This window comes from Schistocerca nitens, chromosome 1 (genome assembly GCF_023898315.1).
Source record: "Schistocerca nitens isolate TAMUIC-IGC-003100 chromosome 1, iqSchNite1.1, whole genome shotgun sequence".
NCBI classification, from domain to species: Eukaryota; Metazoa; Arthropoda; class Insecta; order Orthoptera; family Acrididae; genus Schistocerca; species Schistocerca nitens.
In genome coordinates this window covers 568,527,760-568,544,116 of record NC_064614.1, presented here as the reverse complement: position 1 = coordinate 568,544,116, position 16,357 = coordinate 568,527,760, and the positions used below count along the sequence as shown (strand labels likewise).

At 42.7% G+C, this 16,357-nt stretch overlaps 1 protein-coding gene across 1 annotated transcript in view; it reads right to left on the bottom strand.

The window, feature by feature from the left end:
* LOC126236399 (cyclic nucleotide-gated cation channel subunit A) overlaps positions 1-16,357 on the bottom strand; it is a 587,655-nt gene that overhangs the window by 215,635 nt on the left and 355,663 nt on the right. Inside the window, exon 6 of the mRNA XM_049945692.1 lies at positions 13,487-13,649. Coding sequence (XP_049801649.1) covers positions 13,487-13,649 — 163 coding nt within the window. The remainder of the gene's footprint in view (positions 1-13,486; positions 13,650-16,357) is intronic.

Sequence of the window (16,357 nt, the reverse complement as noted above, 5' to 3'; positions counted from 1 at the left end):
CTGATATGTTCTGTACTACAGTGCGTGTGCACTTTATGTCATTTGTTAATATGATTTGTACTCATTGCGTATACATTTTGTAATTTCTTGATATGTTCTGTACTCAGTGCATGTGCACTATATTTTATTTCATGTTCTGCACTTATATATATGTATATATTCTGTGACTGTAAACTTAGTTAATTAAGAAAAATTTGTTGCTCATGGCAAGTCCAATTGACTCACCATCGCTGTCAAATTTTTGCCCCCCCCCCCCTCCAGTGGAGGGTTATGTAAGAGGTATGCGCTGTCTGCGATATGAGAATCGCTGACCAGAGAGCAGTGTTGACTGCAGTATGAACTGTGTAACTGTAGCAGTTAGTTGTTGCTAGTCGCTAGTCTGAGGTTGTCTGCGCTTGTCTGCAGTCTGCTCTGGTCGGGAATCTGGAGATGGAGTATTATTGTATAAGGTAAAGAAGCAGCGTCGCGCATATCTAGCAATGTATCTGAACTGTCATCCAAATGTTTTAAAAAATGTCCTAATAATAATTTTGGTAATATAAAGTATTTTTTTTAAAAAGCATTCATTTCAAAAAATCAGTTGCTTCCTTTCACAAATCACAAATGTATAGGCCAGCATTGCACGGAGCTGTGCCGAAAATTTTTTTAGGTTCAAAAATGGTTCAAATGGCTCTGAGCACTATGGGACTCAACTGCTGAGGTCATTAGTCCCCTAGAACTTAGAACTAATTAAACCTAACTAACCTAAGGACATCACAAACAGCCATGCCCGAGGCAGGATTCGAACCTGCGACCGAAGCGGTCTTGCGGTTCCAGGCTGCAGCGCCTTTAACCGCACGGCCACTTCGGCCGGCTTTTAGGTAAGAGCAGATATATTCGCCGTTTTTATTGAGGTAAGAATTTTTGCTTTTTATTCAGAATGATCTTACAGGGCCACGACGCAGCACTGCTGTCGTCCAAATTTTACCAGGTTACTGAATTTATTTTTTATTACGAGGTTTAGGAATTTTTCTGTTTCGAGCTTACATTAAATGAGAAAAGAATTTTGTAGGTACATTAAATGTGAATGCATTTCTGTACGGAGATTATAAATGGGAATCAATTTTGTTCTGAGGTTACACTAAATAAGAATCACATTCTTTATTCATATATAAATTCGTGTGGGGAGGTTACACCAGTGAAAGGCGAAGAGAGAGGCAATGAATTTCTAGCGCCGAAATCTTTTGGGACTAATATTTGGCTGTTTTTCTCCAAGTACATCACGAATGACGAGTTTATGATGGGGTTGGAATGTTAAAGTTTGGTTGTGAGTTGGTGAACCCAACGAACGTGGCAGCTAACAGGTTTGTTTGTGGCTACAGATTAGTCTGTAGCGTATCCAGAGGTCCTGGTTAGGTTAGAAGGTGAGAGTTTGGTTGCTGAAGCCAACGAATGTGAAAGCTGAAACACCTGGTTGTGGTGGCAGACTGATCTATAGCTTAGCCTGAGGACTGGATTAGATTGGAATTTGACATTTTTACGCACAGAAATCAGATTAATAATCTTTGTTGTCACATATAAATGACTGCTTCTTCCGAATGTGTTTTGTTTTCGGAGTTTGTGGTATATTGGCGTGACAATATTCCTTCATGTCTTACTTCCAAACTCGTCGTCTGTCCGCTCCTCTCCCTCTCTGGCCGCGCAGATCCAGCCGCTGACACGCCCTCCTTCCTTCCCCTTATCATGGGGAATGCCCATTAATTACATGAGGAATTTTCTTTAAAATTTGAACCTCCGGCCCCCTCATCCCTTGTTGAGATTTGGTGAGATGCGGTGTGACTCTCCTCTCTCATGAGAGGTTTATTTCGTAGCTAAGACGCAAAAATGAAAATTTTGTTATTGTTTTATTAAATACTTCAATAAACCGTGTTTTATTTAAAAATATAATTAAACAGTGTTTTTAACACATTATTAGAAACATATATATTATTATTCGTTCAATAGAAACATTACTTTAAACTTGTCAACCCTGATCAGTATTCGGACGGACAAACAGACAGAGACAGAAGACCAAAAAGGCTCCACGGAACAGTATTAACCGTTTAGACGGACCCCCAAAATATTGACCTGTCGTATATTATAAAGTGACATAAAATGTCACTTTACTTTCGCTTATTTTCTAGATGAAAGACAACATTGTTTGTACCTTCCTTTGAATTGTATGATTACGTAGCTGCCAGCTGCTGTGGCCGGGCGCTTATAGGCGCTTCAGTCCAGAACCGCGCTGCTGCTACGGTCGCAGGTTCGAATCCTGCCTCGGGCATGGTTGTGTGTGATGTTCTTAGGTTAGTTAGGTTTAAGTAGTTCTAAGTCTAGGGGACTGATGACCTCAGATGTTAAGTCCCATAGTGCTTAGAGCCATTTGAACCATTTGATTACGTAGCCCTTCAGTCTCTTGATTTATATGATCACGAACAGAATTATTGTTAGTGAACTTCAGCTAAGCTTCCTTGCATAAACGGTTAACTTCTTGCTTGCACGTGTGGTTCAACTTGCCTATGAAATGTGACACTTATGCAGCACTTGTTTCATATCAGGGATTCCCAGGCATGCATACATGTAAAGCTTTCAGTTTAGTTCAGAGAGGCCATGAAAATTGGTCGACACTTTAATATTGTCCGTCATAATAAAGTATAATAATATAAAAGTTCATCCAAAAATCGTTTTTTTGTTCACCCACACAGTACAGTGGAAGCGACTAAGTGAATCAAACGAACTACCAGAATTCATTTTGTAAGTAGGGTGTTTAGGTTTTTATGTTGGTAACGCCATGTAGTGCTCTGTATGAAAATCACTGACTGTGCTGTGTGCAGTCTGTTGCTGGTTGGCATTGTTGAAATATTCGCTATTGTAGTGTTGGGCAGTTGGATGTGAACAGCGAGTAGCGTTGTGCAGTTGGAGGTGAGCCGCCAGCAGCGGTGGATGTGGGGGGAGAGATGGCGGAGTTTTGAGAGCGGATGATCTGCACGTGTGTCCATCAGAGACAGTAAATTTGTAAGACTGGATGTCATGAACTAATATATATATTATGACTTTTGAACACTATTAAGGTAAATACATTGTTTGTTCTCTATCAAAATCTTTCATTTGCTAAGTATGCCTATCAGTAGTTAGTGCCTTCAGTAGTTAGAATCTTTTATTTAGCATGGCAGTATTGGCGCTCGCTGTATTGCAGTAGTTCGAGTAACGAAGATTTTTGTGAAGTAAGTGAGTCATGAAAGGCATAGGTTATTGTTAGTCAGGGCCATTCTTTTGTAGAGATTATTGAAGGTCAGGTTGCGTTGCGCTAAAAATATTGTGTGTTAGTTTAGTGTTGATCAGAATAAGTAAAGAGCGAAATGTCTGAGTGCGTTCAGTTCTGCTCAGCTGTTTGAAAATCAAATAACGTAAGGGGTTTATCAGCACAATCATTCATAAATTTTTCTAACGGGACGTTTCAGTTTGGACTGGGGTTATTGGTAAAGTAATTCATTCCCTTTTTTGTGATTCTGTTTTAATTTTCTCCCACGATTTATAAATTCAGCCAGTGTGTGTTTATTATAGGTACATGTTTTTAAGCTTTTGTGTAAAATTGTTATGAATGGTTTATTGTTTAACCATGCAGTTACACCACAGTCAAGCCGAATGTCGCAGTTTTAAGTTTCCAACTTTCACTGCTAAGCACAGCATAGATAAGTCTCTCCCCACCGGTGTATCGCGACGGTGTGGCATCGTGCTATGGTGTGTGTTAAAACGTTTTATCTTGTTCAGACGCCTACAGTTCCCAAGTTTATAATGCCAAATATTTAACATTTTAGGACAGCAGTGCATATGTTGTTAAGAGGAACGATGTGATGTTCGTTCGGACTGCGACTACGGCCATTGTGAAATACACGAAATCTGTTCGCAGTTGTGGATACGAACAACCATCATTTGTATAACGGAATAAAAACAATGCAAATTTGTGCAGGAGCGGGACTCGAACCCGGATTTTCCGCTTATCACGAGCGGTCGCCTTACCATTCGGCTATCCGTGCACGACCCACGATCAGACCCAAACTTGCACATGTCGTCAATTCCGGCACAAGTTTTCATTGTTGTCATTACATTCTACAGCTGATGGTAGTCGTTATTTGCCTAGTTGCGAATTCATTTGATGTGACAATGAAAATTTGTTCCAAATCGGGACTCTAACCCGAGTTTGAGTTCCTGTCTGGTAGAAATTTTCACTCTAGTGATTCCTTTATGCAGCTGATAGTTGTACGAGGTGCATTCAAGTTCTAAGGCCTCCGATTTTTTTCTAATTAACTACTCACCCGAAATCGATGAAACTGGCGTTACTTTTCGATGTAATCGCCCTGCAGACGTACACTGTTTTCACAACGCTGACGCCATGATTCCATGGCAGCGGCAAAGGCTTCTTTAGGAGTCTGTTTTGACCACTGGAAAATCGCTGAGGCAATAGTAGCACGGCTGGTGAATGTGCGGCCACAGAGAGTGTCTTTCATTGTTGTAAAACGCCAAAAGTCACTAGGAGCCAGGTCAGGTGAGTAGGGAGCATGAGGAATCACTTCAAAGTTGTTATCACGAAGAAACTGTAGCGTAACGTTAGCTCGATGTGCGGGTGCGTTGTCTTGGTGAAACAGCACACACGCAGCCCTTCCCGGACGTTTTTGTTGCAGTGCAGGAAGGAATTTGTTCTTCAAAACATTTTCGTAGGATGCACCTGTTACCGTAGTGCCCTCTGGAATGCAATGGGTAAGGATTACGTCCTCGCTGTCCCAGAACATGGACACCGTCATTTTTTCAGCACTGGCGGTTACCCAAAAATTTTTTTGGTGGCGGTGAATCTGTGTGCTTCCATTGAGCTGACTGGCGCTTTGTTTCTGGATTGAAAAATGGCATCCACGTCTCATCCATTGTCACAACCGACGAAAAGAAAGTCCCATTCATGCTGTCGTTGCGCATCAACATTGCTTGGCAACATGCCACACGGGCAGCCATGCGGTCGTCCGTCAGCATTCGTGGCACCCACCTGGATGATACTTTTCGCATTTTCAGGTCGTCATGCAGGATTGTGTGCACAGAACCCACAGATATGCCAACTCTGGAGGCAATCTGTTCAACAGTTATTCGGCGATCCCCCAAAACAATTCTCTCCACTTTCTCGATCATGTCGTCAGACCGGCTTGTGCGAGCCCGAGGTTGTTTCGGTTTGTTGTCACACGATGTTCTGCCTTCATTAAACTGTCGCACCCACGAACGCACTTTCGACACATCCATAACTCCATCACCACATGTCTCCTTCAACTGTCGATGAATTTCAATTGGTTTCACACCACGCAAATTCAGAAAACGAATGATTGCACGCTGTTCAAGTAAGGAAAACGTCGCCATTTTAAGTATTTAAAACAGTTCTCATTCTCGCCGCTGGCGGTAAAATTCCATCTGCCGTACGGTGCTGCCATCTCTGGGACGTATTGACAATGAACACGGCCTCATTTTAAAACAATGCGCATGCTTCTATCTCTTTCCAGTCCAGAGAAAAAAAATTGGAGGCCTTAGAACTTGAATGCACCTCGTATATTGCTGTTATAATTCTGTAATCAATTTCGAGTGTCCGTATTAGCAAGCGACCCAACGGTGAAAACTGTTAATTCTTTTTACTGGTAATTCAAGGGACGGTAAAAATCTGAAACAGTGCTTAGCTTGCTCTTTGTGCTTAGTGAAAACAAGATGGTCAGCTTGAGTACTTGATCAGTTTCAGTGTAGATGTAGACTAAACATTTTTATTACAGTTTTATGATGGAGACACTTGTCAGTCCTATTCGTAAAAGGCAAGCTAGGGCTTAAATTGGTGAAATTAAATTTTATTAGAACTTACTTTCACCTCTCATATGGAAGTAAAATAGCAGTTTAAAAATGCATAATGCTAAATAGTGGCCCCACGCTACTAGAAACCGGTCTGGTCACGGCAGATGTTTTCGTAATCATGCGGACAGTTTCTTTGTTTTTCCAAGCCGGTATATTACCCCAGTACAATGTTCGAAACAATATATTATTCGTTAAATAGATCAAATACAAGACGTCTCAGGAGGAATGGTTAATACTTAGGGACACGGCCTGCCAAGGCAAAAGTGTCTAATAATGCGGGCTCTAAAACACATACCTTAAGAGCTATGAGCATTCTTTCATCTTCGATACTGTGAAACAAATCTCTTGTATTCCAAGCTCTTTGCTTTCCTTGATTTGAGGGGAGGTGGTAGGATCAAAACAAGAAAAAATGTCCAATAAACATTGGCTCTAAAGCGCATACCTTAAGAGCTATGGACACTGGACTTATAGAAGGGATTTGTTTCACAGTATCGAAGATGAACAACTGCTGACAGCTCTTAAGGTATGCATTTTACAGCCCATATTTACCGGATTTTTTTCTTGTTTCAGTCCACGCTACCGCATCTCAAAATATGTGAAGCAAAGAGCTTGCAGTAGAGGACGTTTGTTTCGCGACTTCGAAGATGAAGTAGTGCTCACGCATTTTACAGTCCGAGTTTGCTCGACTTTTTTTCTTCATGTGATCGTCCCTGTCATTTTCTCCTGGGACACCCTGTACAGCTGTTGGGACTCGGCGTTTTAGTGCTCCGCACACAGTTCCTGCTCAGTCGACAGCACGGCTCTGGATAATTGCCTTTAGAGCCCTCTATCACAGACCGAAAAATGTGATGGTTACGCATCGCGTCTTCAGACGAGTTAATTTTTCATTCCCGACTGGTGCTTTCATATAACACGTCTTAGGCTGCAGTCTAGCTGTAGTGCGTTGAAACGTGGTTACGTCTGTAAATGTAACCATGCCTCTCAGGCTTTATGAAAATCCAGCAGGAATTTATTTCCGAGAGTGCAGAGGAAATTGCTCTGCTCCCAATGGAAATTTATTACACTCCAGCTCAGAAAGGGACGCCTGCCAGACGTACGAGAAACAGTAATACCTACCAATGAGGCGTGGCGGTACGCAGTGCTACTGTCTCATTTCGACAGTTCCCGCGAAGTATTGGAACACAGACTCTAAAGAAGAAAACTGCTAAGCAGCTACAGCTTATAAGCGAAGAATATGTTGCAGTAATTTATTCTCTTTTTCAATACCGGTACTTTACGACCTGGTCGAGAATATCAGTACATTCTCGAAGCATGTCCTCCTTCACACAAAAGACGTTTAAGTAGAGTTGTAATTTTCTTCTTTTGAATTTGCATTTAAATCAATTTCAGACATTCATGTACATCATTTATGGTAAATACAGTACAATGAAGTTTTACGAACACTTGCCTGTCGAAATGTTGAAGAATTCCTCGTCTTACCTTCAGCAACTTACGGGATTGCGTTCTCACGAATACCAATTCTGCGTTTTATCAATGTTCCAAATGCATATGTTTCTGTATGTAATGTTGCTGTGAAAACGTGAAGCTTGGATATTTTGTTCTGTAGCTGAAGAAAACCTATTTTAAGTTGATTAAGCTCCACGTAGATTAAAATGTACGGCTGCTACGCAGTGCAACTACATATTTATATTTTATGTACTATCGATAACATGATCTATAATCAAGTGTTTATATGAGCTGTTGTTATTGATGCCCCCTAGTATCGGTTCATTTATCTCCCATATTTTATGGTCTTACCTAAAATGTAAAAAAAAAAGACGTTTCCTAAAAAGGTAAATGATGTTGTAACAGGAAGATATGGTCATAAATACTGAAAAAGGAGTACTGCAGCGCAATGGGGATTTTTGAGCTAAGACCACAACAAAATCAGTAATATATTAAGCAAAAATATTGTTGATAGGGTAAATTGAATTACATTTCAGTTCAAAAGAATAGCGTTTCTGTGCATGCAAGGCATGTATCGCCAGAGATATAGTCCTTGCAGGTTACAGTAGTATTATTTTTGCGACGTCATAATTTTCGAAGATAGCATGTGCGAGTACTATTGCGCAGTAACCTTTTCTGCTAATAAAGATGCTGACAGTTATAATATACTGAAGTACGAAAAAGAAAACCGAGAGTCTGCTAGATGACGATCAGTTTGGCTTTAGAAAAGGTAAAGACGCCAGGGAGACAGTCCTGAGGTTGAGGTTGACAGTGGAACCAAGAATAAAGAAAAATCAAGACCCAGTCATTCGATGAGTCGACCCGGAAAAAGCGGTCGACAACGTAAAATGGCGCAAGACGTTTGAAATTCTGAGAAAAATAAGAGTAACGTATAGGGAACGAGGGATAATGTATAATATGGACAAGACTCAAGAGGGAACAATAAGACTGGACGAGCAAGATCGACATGCTCGGATTGAAAAGGGTGTAATACAGGGATGCAGTATTTCGGCTCTGTTCTTCAATCTACTGTATACGTAGAAGAAGCAATGACGGAAATAAAAGAAAGGTTCAAGCGTGGGTTAAAAATTCAGGGTGAAAGGATATCAATGATAAAATTCGTTGATGACATTGCTACCCTTATCGAAGGCGTAAATGAATTATTACAGAATCTTTTGAATGGAATGAAAAGTCTAATAAGTAAAGAATATGGACTGACGCTCAGAATAAATCGACGAAAGACAAAAGTAACGGGAGTTAACTGAAATGAGAACAAAGAGAAATTTATCATCGAACTTGGTGATCACGAAAATGACGAAATTAAGGAAGTGGAAGAAAAATAGCCCATAACGAACGAAGCAAGGAGGGCATGAAGAGCAGACCAGCGCAGGAAAAGTGAGCGTTCCTGGCCAAAAGAAGTCTGTTAGTCTCACACATGGACCTTAATTTGAAAAAAATGTTCAAATGCGTGTGAAATCTAATGGGACTTAACTGCTAAGGTCATCAGCCCCTAAGCTTACACACTACTTAACCTAAATTATCCTAAGGTCAAACACAGACATCCATGCTCGAGGGAGGACTCGAACCTCCGCCCGGACCAGCCGCACAGTCCATGACTGCAGCGCCTAAGACCGATCGGCTAATCCCGCGCGGCCTTAATTTGAGGGAGAAATGTCTTAGAATGTACATTTGTAGCATAGCTCTGTGTGGTAGTGAACCATGGGCTATGGGAAAACCGGAGCAGAAGAGAATCGAAGAGTTTGGGATGTGATAATAGAGAAGAATATTGAAAATTAGGTGGACTGATAAGGTAAGTAATTAGGAGGTTCTCCGCAGAATCGGCAAAGAAAGGAACACATCGGAAACACTGATAAGAAGAAGGAACAGGATGACAGGACATGTGTTAAGACATCACGGTACTAGAGTGAGCTGTAGAGGATAAAAACTGCAGAGGAAGACAGATTTTGGAACACATCCCACAAGTAATTGAGGGCGTAATGCGCAAGAACTTACTCCGAGATGAAGAATTTGGCGCAGGAGAGAAATCAGAGACCGGCCAAATCAAACCGCTCAAAAGACTAACGACTTAAAGAGCAATTTTTTTCGTCCCAGACGTAAACATCTTAATCACTTACACGCTTTGTCTTATGAATTAAATACTAAACTGGTAGCTATTTGTTAAAAAGTTGATGTATGTTTAGTTTATAGTCGCGATTGACGAAGGAATCAGTGTAATTATAATAACATGTCTCTTACGAGAGAAAAAAGGTTGTGTAAAGCCTGCTGAGAAATAAAATACAATCTGCTGAGCAATAAATCGTATAAGAACCGTTGGCAAGTGGATTAGAGGTCAGAGAGATTGGAGTCCAGTACATACGTATGTTTGAAAATCAGTGTAGCGTTGCAATTTGTGTAACGGAGCACTTGTTGGTGAACTCTGAGAGGTTGGTGGTCTTTTTGGAAGCTTAAGCATAAGGATGAGTAAGCATCAATTTACACTGTACTGATAAAAAAACGCAAAAGAACAACTGCTGCCATTGACCAAGTGGTCGAGGCGATGCGTGACATGTCAGATTCCCACATGCGAGATTATTACAATACAGTCGGTATCGGTGGGCCCAGATCGACTTTTTACAATACTATATTTTGAGATTGTTTAACTAAGGATCGCCATTTCAAATCGTCAAATTATTACAACCTTTCTTCGCCTTTGATAGGAGCTCCTCTACCGTCTGATTACATTTGGAGAAACCTCAGATATGACAAATGGGACGTAAGACACGCTCAGTTAACAGTCTACACACAACTTCTCAACTGGTTCTTTGAAAGCCCTCGGAATCACAGAAAAGCAAAGTTTCGTGACAATAGCTCGCATGTTCTAAGAGTCTAGATGAAACGCTTCAGTTTAAGTGAAAACAATAGGGACACCCGCCGAAGCGAGAATCAACTGGCCTTGGCGAAAACGTGTTGATGACTGATCGGCGATGACTATCGCTCATCGTAACAACGGTTAGAATGCCACAAGGCAGCAAATTGCTCGTCAACCCAATACTGGACATCCATAACTATTGACCAACACTCGCTCGTCGTTGTGAGATACAGAAGCCACCATCGCGTATTGCTCACCACACGTCACAGGGAACACAGCATGAGCGCCGGAATTCAGCCACTGGAAGCTGGTTGGACGTCCGGATGGATGAATCACGCTACACGCCGGAACTCGCCGTGTTCAACGGAAACCACACGCAACCTCACTTGTCAACGGGGAACCATTAAGCAAGTTATGAAGGTACTCTTCTTAACGGCTCAATTTGCACGTTGCATTTAAGAGAACTAGAGACTTTCACATGAAAAAGGTTATTCAAATTTGTTGTTTACAGTTTCGATGTTCGTCTATTATACTTCTTTCTTCATTGATGCTACTGGGAAGTAGGTCATACGATTAACGACTTCACATACCTGATTAAAAATTTGTACTTTGATTAAACAGCAGACGGGCACTTTGTCTGGCACATAATTTGAGACGTCTGTGAATTGTTTTCGAGTATTAAAAATACAATAGTTTCCTGAGCGAATTGGTCCCTAGTGGAGCATTTCATCTTAAAAAATGAAGTTAGATTCGGGATTAACGTTCCGACGGGGAGAAGGTCATTAGAGACAGAGCACGAGCTTGTACGGACAACGATGGGGAAGAAAACTGGCCGCGTCCTTTTCAGTGGGACCATTCCAGCATTCATCTCAGTCGATTTTGGGGAACAGCAGAAAACCTAAATTTGGACGGCCAATGGAGGATTTTAACTACACTGTTTCCAAATGCGAGTCCACTACCTTAACAACTGAATCGGTTTGATGACTGATATAATGTCAGTAGCCTCCTGATTTGTTAGCGTCTATATCTGCAGTCAGTTAACAATGTTACGATATGTGCCCAAGAGTAAATAGTGTAGCAGAATAATTACAATTACAGTTACCTCTGTGGCGTAGCAAAGTAAACGTCGTGCCATGAACCACGTGGTACATTTTGTTACATATGAGCCAAAACATGCAAAGTCCAGTCGCCTTGCAGCAGATTGTTTTCCATACCAACGTACAGGAAGTAGTACCTAACAGATTATAAAAAGAGACTACATATATGATCGATTTTAACACTCGTTAACTACACTATGTGATGATAAGCATCCGGACACCCACAAAATCATACGTTTTTCATATTAGATGCATTCTGCTGCCACCTACTGCCAGGTACTCCATATCAGCGATCTCAGTAGTCATTAGACATCGCGGGAGAGCAGAATGCGGCGCTCCGCGGAACTCACGGAGTTCGAACGTGGTCAGATGATTGGGTGTCACCTGTGCCATACGTCTGTACGCGGGATTATCACACTCCTAAACATTCATAGATCCACTGTTTCTTGAGCGGCACTTCCCGCCGGAGGTTCGAGTCTTCCCTCGGGCATGTGTGTGTGTGTGTGTCGTTCTTAGCATAAGTTAGTTTAAGTAGTATGTAAGTCTCGCGACCAATGACGTCAGAAGTTTGGTCCCTTAGTAATTCACACACATTTGAACATTTTTTCCACTGTTTCCGATGTGACAGTGAAGTGGAAACGTGAAGGGACACGTATAGCACAAAAGTGTACAGGCCGAACTCGTCTGTTGTCTGGCTGAGACAGCCGACAATTGAAGAGGGTCGTAATGTATAATAGGCAGACATCTATCCAGACCATCACACAGGAATTCAAAACTGCATCAGGATCCACTGTAAGTACTATGACAGTTAGGCGGTAGGTGAGAAAATGGTTCAGATGGCACTGAGCACTATGGGACATAACATCTAAGGTCATCAGTCCCCCAGAACTTAGAACTACTTAAACCTAACTAATCTAAGGACATCACACACATCCATGCCCGAGGCAGGATTCGAACCTGCGACCGTAGCGGTCGCGCGGTTCCAGACTGTAGCGCCTAGAACCGCTCGGCCACCCCAAAACTTGGATATCACGGTCGAGCAACTGCTCATAAGCAACACATAACGCCTGTAAATGAAAAACGCCGCCTCGCTTGGTGTAAGGAGCGTATAAACATTGGCCGATCGAACAGTGGAAAAACGTTGTGTAGAGTGAAGAATCACGGTACAGAATGTGGCGATCCGATGGCAGGGTGTGGGTATGGCGAATTCCCGGTGAACGTCATCTGACAGCGTGTGTAGTGCCAACAGTAAAATTCGGAGGCGGTGGTACTATGGTGTGGTCGTGTTATTAATGAAGGGGGCTTGCACCACTTGTTTTTTTGGGTGGCACTATCACAGCAGAGGCCTACATCGATGTTTTAAGTACCATCTTGCATCCGACTGTTGAAGAGCAATTTGGGGATGGCGATTGTATCTTTCAATACGATCGAGGACCTGTTCATAATGCACGGCCTGTGGCGGAGAGGTTATACGACAATAACATCACTGTAATGGAATGGCCTGCACAGAGTCCTGTCCTGAATCGTATAGAACACCTTTGGGATGTTTTGGAGCGCCAGCTTCGTGCCAGGCCTCACCGACCGACATCGATACCAGTGCAGCACTCCGTGAAGGATGGGCTGTCATTCGCCAAGAAACCATCCAGCACCTGATTGAATGTGTGCCTGCGAGAATGGAAGCTGTCATCAAGGCTAAGGGTGGGCCAACACCATATTGAATTCCATCATTACCGATGGAGGGTGCCACGAACTTGTAAGTCATTTTCAGCCAGGTGTTCGGATACTTTTGATCACATGATATATGCTCTAGCCTCAGATGATAGGTGGTAGTGGCCGATATTTGCTTCAAAAAAAAGGTCTGAATAAATAAAAGTAACTAAAGCACCTTTTTTCGACACTTAACTGTCAAAAATGTCCTTCGTCTCTTGCTTGAAAACGGCGCAGCACTGAAGTTTTAAAACGTTTAAGATGTTTTTGGGTCTAAATTGTTTTATTCTAAACACAATTCTAAACTGTGTAATTGCATTTCCTGTACAACACGAAACTGAAGCAATAGTAATACAGTAATTCAAGAACTTCAGTTTTATGAGGTATTAAGCGAACCGCGGCTGACTCAGCGATCGTCTCTGCCAATGTGACTTACCCTCATGCGCGTGTATGAAGGTGTCTATGAGGTAGATGGCGTCGCAGGTGTAGTCGAGCGTCCACCAGAGGGCGGGCACGGCGTTGTTGAGCTCCCAGAAGACGGCGCGCCCCACCACCAGCACCAGGTTGTACAGCACCGCCAGCGACACCAGCATCAGCCACTGCAACACACCGCCGCGGCCCGCTCGCTCAGTCTAAGGGTCCCTCCATTAACTTGAATTCTCGGTGATCCGTGAATTAATGCAAAGTACGCCCTACACTTGGTCAGTGAACCTTAAGAGAAGGTCCTAGTGGAGATAATTTACCATTGACTTTCCATGACTCGATGTAAAGTGTCACATTTGTATCTGTGTCATAGGGACGATCTCGATGGGTGTTGCCTAGTGTAGCTTTGTTTTATGGTTATCATAGGTGAACATGTAATGAAATGAATGGAGAAAGTGAAATTCAGTTCTGTTCCATGACCAAACTGTCCCGAATAAAAACAAAGGGACCGGCGACCTCATTTTCTAATCTGTTTCATATATTACTGCCAACACTCCATTGCAGAGAGGTTTGGCATTCCACCCTGAACTTTGGCACACAGTCTGGTGATGATGGTTCAAATGGCTCTGAGCACTATGGGACTTAACTGCTCAGGTCATCAGTCCCCTAGAACTTAGAATTACTTAAACGTAACTAACCTAAGGACAACACACACATCCATGCCCGAGGCAGGATTCGAGCCTGCGACCGTAGCAGTCGCGCGGTTCCAGACTGTAGCGCCTAGAACCGCTCGGCCACTCCGGCCGGCAGTCTGGTGATGAAATTTTCTTATACCCCACGATATGAATCGATTATCAGTGGATCGAGAGCTACAGCACTGTGTTCGTTATCGACCCTAATTGCGGAAGAAGCTTCAGGAACTTCTTTTTCACGGTCTTATCCCGTGACTTCACGGGGTCGACGGCACGTTGATCTGGATTTGGCAGTGTTAGTGGTAGAGGGGGGGCCCGATGTGCTTCCCGTCGCCCCCCTCCCCCCCCCCCCCCACTCCTTTACCCTGCGTTCCGAGACGGAATTTGTGTATCCCATTCTACTACGTCTAGTGTTATCTAAGTGAAAGTGTAAGAACGTTTCCGAAATGTTTGAGACAATGTAATTGAGGAAGGACGTGGGTGCCAGCCAGGTATTCACCTATCCGGATGTGGGAAACCGCCTGAAAACCTCATCCAGGCTCGCTGGCACACCGGCACCCGTCGCAAGTTCGATGGATGGATTCGGCAAAGTCAGACGAACCTTCCCGAATCCCGAGGCGGCAGTCCTAATGCGGGCGTCTATCTGGCCGCGTCTGGATGTTTCAGACACAAATAATGGAAATAATTATTATGGACTAAACAACACAAAATACTATTGTTTAATATATCAAACGTGAATGTGTAGACGTACATATTGGAAACTAGTATTGCTCTAAGGTGTTCAAGATGAAGTTCTTCGTGTTTCTGAAGGGTACGTCAGCAGCAGCCATTCAGTTACTTGTTTCCTTTCAGATTAAGCTGATACAGTAAAACTCCGTACTTAAAAATCATATGCAACAGCTCGCTCGACGATATATACACACCTAAACACTGGAAAATTGCACTGGTCACACCAATTCTCGAAACCGAGCGAGGTGGCGCAGTGGTGAGACACTGGACTCGCATTCGGGAGGACGACGGTTCAATCCCGCGTCCGGCCATCCTGATTTAGGTTTTCCGTGATTTCCCTAAATCACTCCAGGCAAATGCCGGGATGGTTCCTCTGAAAGGGCACGGCCGACTTCCTTCCCAATCCTTCGCTAATCCGATGCGACCGATGACCTCGCTGTCTGGTCTCCTTCCCCGAAACCCACCACCACCCACCACCAATTCTCGAAAAAAGAAATGGGAGTAACACCCTGAATTACATGATTTATGCATTACTTTCAAGAAAACGATCTATTGGCAAATAATGAGCATGTATTCTGAAAACATCACTTCGTGAAACACAACTAGCTTCTTATTCACACGAAGTAATGGGTGCTATCGACAGTGGTTTCCTGTCAGAAAAGTGACAGTACGTTGTAACTGACGAAAAGTCATCGGGTAAAACAGAAGTGATCTCTGGCGTCTCCCAAGCACGTGTAGTGCGCCCTCTGCTGTTCCTAATTTCTACAGAGTGTTACGGGTATAGGTACAGATATTGTTATGATTGGTACCTTAATGCTACTCACATCAGCTTGTTAGTTGTTTTTTCTCTGTTTCTAACAGTCTTGCTGCAAACACGCCACACAATTTACTACCTGATGTTTTCTGCACAGTCGAAACTGTGCCACGAAGTGGACTATGGCTGTCACCGTACACTTCCCAATGTCCACGCTTCAGTACCTGTACCTGCTGCCGAGGGGAAAACAAACATTAATGGTTTGCTTGTGCCACGAGTGATTAGAGGTACAAATCAACCTAAAAATATATTACTAGTAATAATAATAATTATTATGAGTGAATACTGATGTAACGTTGTTTCAGTACTCTGTCCTCAGTCATCAATAGAAATTTCAACACTTGTACCCCTAACAACCTGTATAAAAGATTTAGGAGACAATCTGCACAGCCCTGTTAGACCGTTTGCACATGATTCTGTCATTTATCGTCCAACAAAGTCAAGAAGATCTAAACCAACTGCAAAATGATTTAGACGAGATATCTCTACTATTCGAAAAGTGGCAATTGACTCTAAATAATGAAAAGTGCCAGGTCATCCACAAAGGATGAGTACTAAAAGGAATCCGTCAAATTTCGCTTACACGTTAAATCTCACAAATCTAAAGCCTGTCACTTGAACAAAATATCTTCGAACAACTTAAATTGAA